At 48.4% G+C, this 5,248-nt stretch overlaps 1 protein-coding gene across 1 annotated transcript; it reads left to right on the top strand.

Moving 5' to 3' along the window:
- Positions 1 to 517: 517 nt before the first annotated feature.
- Positions 518 to 4,840, top strand: NEFL (neurofilament light chain). Its single transcript, XM_006729681.3, has 4 exons — positions 518 to 1,755; positions 2,814 to 2,938; positions 3,365 to 3,684; positions 4,260 to 4,840. The coding sequence occupies exons 1-4, from the start codon at positions 709 to 711 to the stop codon at positions 4,403 to 4,405; spliced, it is 1,638 nt and encodes a 545-aa protein (XP_006729744.1). The 5' UTR covers positions 518 to 708; the 3' UTR covers positions 4,406 to 4,840.
- The last annotated feature ends 408 nt before the right edge of the window (positions 4,841 to 5,248 follow it).

The raw sequence follows: 5,248 nt of genomic DNA, 5'->3' as shown, positions 1-5,248 counted from the left end.
AGCGCATTAAAGAAAAAGAAAAACCGCCAGGAGAAAGGGAGAGGAATTAAAGAAAGTGCCAGAAACAGCTACAAAGAAATACAAAACTTTCCTCCCATATAGGCCTTATTCACGCAAGCTTAAACTTTTCACTTTGATTTCGAATGCCCTAGAGGCACTGCCTTGTCACCTTAAACCCCAAGGGGGATGACGGCAGAGGCCCCCGGTGGGGAAGGGGCAAGTGAGGGGGGAGGGTGTCTCCGTGGAACCCGGGATACAGAAATCTAAGGTGTCAGTGGGGAGTGAGAACCTATTATTGGGGACGCGGCATCCGTGTGGTACGGGGTCAAGGGAGTAGCTAGGATGGGGGCGGGGAGGGTTGGGGAAGGGAATGAGAGAGGGGTAAGGGGTCTCAGGGAAAAATCCAGAGCCCCGGAGACAAGTGGAAAGGACGGTCGCCGCAGCACCGGAGCTGCCTGTCGCTCGCCCCCGCCTTCCCTTTTGCGCAGAATCCTCCCCTTGGCTGCAGCAGCGCGCTGCCCCCACTGGCCCGGCGCGCCGTGATCGATCGCAGGCTGCGTCAGAATGCTCCCCGCGTATAAATAGGGGTGACAGGACCTCGGCGAGCCGCACACAGCCATCCACCTTCCCCTCTCCCTCTCTCCCCCGTTCTTCTCTCTCTGTAGGCCCCCATCTCCGCCGCGAGCCGGAGGGGCTCCGACCGCCACCATGAGTTCCTTCAGCTACGAGCCGTACTACTCGACCTCCTACAAGCGGCGCTACGTGGAGACGCCCCGGGTTCACATCTCCAGCGTGCGCAGCGGCTACAGCACGGCGCGCTCCGCTTACTCCAGCTACTCCGCGCCGGTCTCCTCCTCGCTGTCCGTGCGCCGAAGCTACTCCTCCAGCTCCGGCTCCTTGATGCCCAGTCTCGAGAACCTCGACCTGAGCCAGGTAGCCGCCATCAGCAACGACCTCAAGTCGATCCGCACCCAGGAGAAGGCGCAGCTGCAGGACCTCAACGACCGCTTCGCCAGCTTCATCGAGCGCGTGCACGAGCTAGAGCAGCAGAACAAGGTGCTGGAAGCCGAGCTGCTGGTGCTGCGCCAGAAGCATTCCGAGCCCTCCCGCTTCCGGGCGCTGTACGAGCAGGAGATCCGCGACCTGCGCCTGGCGGCGGAAGACGCCACCAACGAGAAGCAGGCGCTCCAGGGCGAGCGCGAAGGGCTGGAGGAGACTTTGCGCAACCTGCAGGCGCGCTATGAAGAGGAGGTGCTGAGCCGTGAGGACGCCGAGGGCCGGCTGATGGAAGCGCGCAAAGGAGCCGACGAGGCCGCTCTAGCCCGCGCCGAGCTCGAAAAACGCATCGACAGCCTGATGGACGAAATCGCCTTTCTGAAGAAAGTGCACGAAGAGGAGATCGCCGAGCTGCAGGCGCAGATCCAGTACGCTCAGATCTCCGTGGAGATGGACGTGTCCTCCAAGCCCGACCTCTCCGCCGCGCTCAAGGACATCCGTGCTCAGTACGAGAAGCTGGCTGCCAAGAACATGCAGAACGCCGAAGAGTGGTTCAAGAGCCGCTTCACCGTGCTGACCGAGAGCGCCGCCAAGAACACCGACGCGGTGCGCGCCGCCAAGGACGAAGTGTCCGAGAGCCGCCGCCTGCTCAAGGCCAAGACGCTGGAGATCGAAGCATGCCGGGGCATGAACGAAGCGCTGGAGAAGCAGCTGCAGGAGCTGGAGGATAAGCAGAACGCCGATATTAGTGCTATGCAGGTACGGCACCATGCAAAACACAGTGGGGGGCGGGGAGGGAGCTGCGGGAGCAAGTTGTGGGGGTGGGGTGGGGGAGGGTGGAGAGTTGAGGACGCGCGGAGAAAGTGGAGACCAGAGATGAGACATCCGCATGCAGCTGTCAGGGAGTAGAACTTGGCTCCTCGGAGACTGTGTGGCAGGGGTGGGGCACTTGGAGGGCGGGGGTGGGGGGGCTCCACTGCAGCCTGAGGAGACAGTGCTCGGTGCTGCTGAATCTAGCTCCGCATTAGAGCTGCCCAGCCCTGCAGGGGTTGGGTGGGGTGGGGTGGGGTGGGTGAAGGGGTGGGAGCTGGGCGTTGCCTCGGGCCTGCCTCTCTAATGTCCTTCGTTAAACACAAGTCACTTTGCAGTACAGATTGGACCATCTGCTTAATAAATACAGCAGAGAGCTTTCATTAGTTCTGAAGGATACCTGTGACCAAGCATGCTCAAGACTAGTTTTATCAACCACACCTTGCCCTTAGGTAGACAAGAATGCAGTCAAAATTGTAGTAGGTAATGATGTTCGCAGTAAGACATTTCTTTTTAAGGATCTCCATTTTCTGGGAAGGAGAAAATATAATATAGGTAAATAGAAAATATTTTAGATACAATTATTACTGTTTTTTTTATCTAGCTATTTCCTACTCCTGTAAAGAAATGGAGTAATTTCTTGCTCGTGACCTGGATAAAGTTAACTAATGAATATGAAACAAAGCTTTTTGTAATCAGTTAAAAAAATTTTGCAGACATTTTATGATGATTCTTAGACTGTAGTAATTAAAAGAAAACAACAAAAAAATTTCTTCTATCAGGTTTTTTTTTTAAACTATTTTTTTGTTTTCATGCTTCCGAGTTGGATTTTTTTTTTTTTTAATGCAAGGAAGGAAAGGTTAAAAAAGAGAAAAGGCAGTTGCTTTAGGGGAGGTTTTATCTAAGGGGTGCACTTTGGTTTTAAGTAGGTTAGGCCTTTGGAGCTGTACTACAGTAAAATGATAGCAGGTGGGATTTATGACTGGATTTTTTTTGTCCTCCAACAGGACACAATCAACAAATTAGAAAATGAATTGAGAACCACAAAGAGTGAAATGGCACGATACCTTAAAGAATACCAAGACCTCCTCAATGTGAAGATGGCTTTGGACATTGAGATTGCAGCTTACAGGTGAGAACAGAGTGGAGTGGTAGCAGCCATTCAGGTTTTGGAAGAAAATCAGATTTCATTTATATTGAGTCAGAAACCTTCAAGAACAGTCCTTTGAAATAATGGTTTGCTTTTTGGATTTTTCTAAGAAGGTATTTAGACAGATACAGAAGAATTTGACCCTGTGTCGTAAAGAGTTATAGTCTTAGTTTCTCATTACATTTTATATCGAATAGACAGGGCTATTTTAAGTTTGTTTGTTTTTCTGTTTTTTTTGTTTTGTTTTCTGGTGCCAGGCATGACATCCCCAGTCATGAAGTTTCCCAGCCCTGTTCCTGCTCTCCTTTGCCTTTAGGGGTGGCATTAGGGGAGGATGATGAGTGGTGGGCTCAGAGCAGGCACACTTCCTATGTTCCTGTTTATTAACCCCATCCCCTGCCTTCCCAGGAAACTCTTGGAAGGTGAGGAGACCCGACTCAGTTTCACCAGCGTCGGAAGCATAACAAGTGGCTACTCCCAGAGCTCTCAGGTCTTCGGCCGATCTGCCTATGGTGGGTTACAGACCAGCTCCTACTTGATGTCTGCCCGCTCCTTCCCGTCTTACTACACCAGCCACGTCCAGGAGGAGCAGATTGAGGTGGAGGAGACCATTGAGGCTGCAAAGGCCGAGGAAGCCAAGGACGAACCCCCCTCTGAAGGAGAAGCTGAGGAGGAGGAGAAGGAGAAGGAAGAGGCTGCTGAAGAGGAAGGAGCTGAAGAGGAAGAAGGTATGGTAAAAAGGAAATTCTTACAAGGTCAAGTGCAATCAGGGCATGGGAATTTGCTAGGACATGGCTAAGAGAAATGAAGCCTTGCTTATGCCGAGGAAGTTTTTTTCATATATTTCTTTAGAATCTTAATTAACACCTTTAGTTATTCGACAAACCCTTCGTAAGTACCTGGTTTCTCAAATTGGCTGTCCTCTCTGCTTAGCTTGGTAGCTTTGTGAAAATAACATTTCAAAATATCCTCCTCCTGCTGTCTTTTTATTCTTGTTAAACATTTAAAAAATCTATTTGACCCAGCAGTTTGGTGGCCTTAAGAACAAAAATAGGTTGTTTTTTTTTTTTTTTAAATACTTGTTTGCTTTTTGGCTTTTTTCTAAGAAGAAGGTATTGAGTTCAGTGGCCAGCACCGTCAGTTGTATGTGTGTTGGGGGACGGAGCTGAGAATTTCGGGGGACGGAGCTGAGAAGTTTGGGGGAAGCTTTCTGACAACTGGAGTTCCACACAAAACTTAGCAGAAATGTTTTGAATGCCTTGCCCTGGATTTGGAGTTTGTACATTTTCTTTTTATGTTAAAGCTGCCAAGGAAGAATCTGAGGAGGCGAAGGAGGAAGAGGAAGGAGGTGAAGGTGAAGAAGGAGAAGAAACCAAAGAAGCTGAAGAGGAGGAGGAGAAAAAAGACGAAGGTGCTGGGGAGGAGCAAGCAACTAAAAAGAAAGATTGAGCCCCTCTGTCCTTAATCCTTCCAGGAAGAATTCTCCCGAAATCAGGTCAACCCCATCACCAACCAACCAGTTGAGTTCCAGATACTATATGAATTAAGAAGTTCAATATATGTATAATTCAGAGATGACTTAGGTTGGACATTCAATGTTGTGCTATGACTTTTCTCCTTATGCAGAGTATCTGTTTGCTTGCAGAGTGGCTTCCTGGCTTGCTGCCAGCTTGTGCATGGTCCACGCTTACGAGTTCAGGATCTATGGCAATGTGAATAATTCAGATGTTTACAATTAAAGAAAAAACACACATGAATAAATGAATTCACTGATGTTAATGTTAAACTTCATGGTAAAAATAGTCCTTTGAACCTTTGGTGGTTAGAAATTAAAGACCTTGAATCATGTGCAATACATAGTAAATAAAGTTACACTGAATGACATTTCTTGCTGTGGTTGTTGACTTAATTAAAATATCTTAAAGCACCAGTATAAGCCAAGGGGACTATCAACCTCCAAATTTTTTTTAAGTCCCCAGTTTTAACAATTACAATGGATATTTTTTCCCCCTGATTGGTAATTCTGAGGGATACAGTTAGGTCATGACCATTCATGACATCTCTCCCCTCAAAAATTTTGCTGATAATAAACTTGAGTAAATGGGAGTCTCTGGGATTCTTCTTTTATAATTAGCAATATACTCTGTCCCATAAAAGGCACTATATAATGTTGGGAATGGCTTTCTTGGGAGGCAATGGTGTAATATGATAAATACACCTTTTGTGGTAAATAGGTGATTTAAATAATTAATGCAGTGTGTTTAGAATATGAATCCCACCCATCCATTACTA

Source organism: Leptonychotes weddellii, chromosome 2 (assembly GCF_054177405.1).
Source record: "Leptonychotes weddellii isolate Sample4059 chromosome 2, ASM5417740v2, whole genome shotgun sequence".
Classification (NCBI taxonomy): domain Eukaryota; kingdom Metazoa; phylum Chordata; class Mammalia; order Carnivora; family Phocidae; genus Leptonychotes; species Leptonychotes weddellii.
This window is presented reverse-complemented; position numbering and strand designations above follow the sequence as displayed.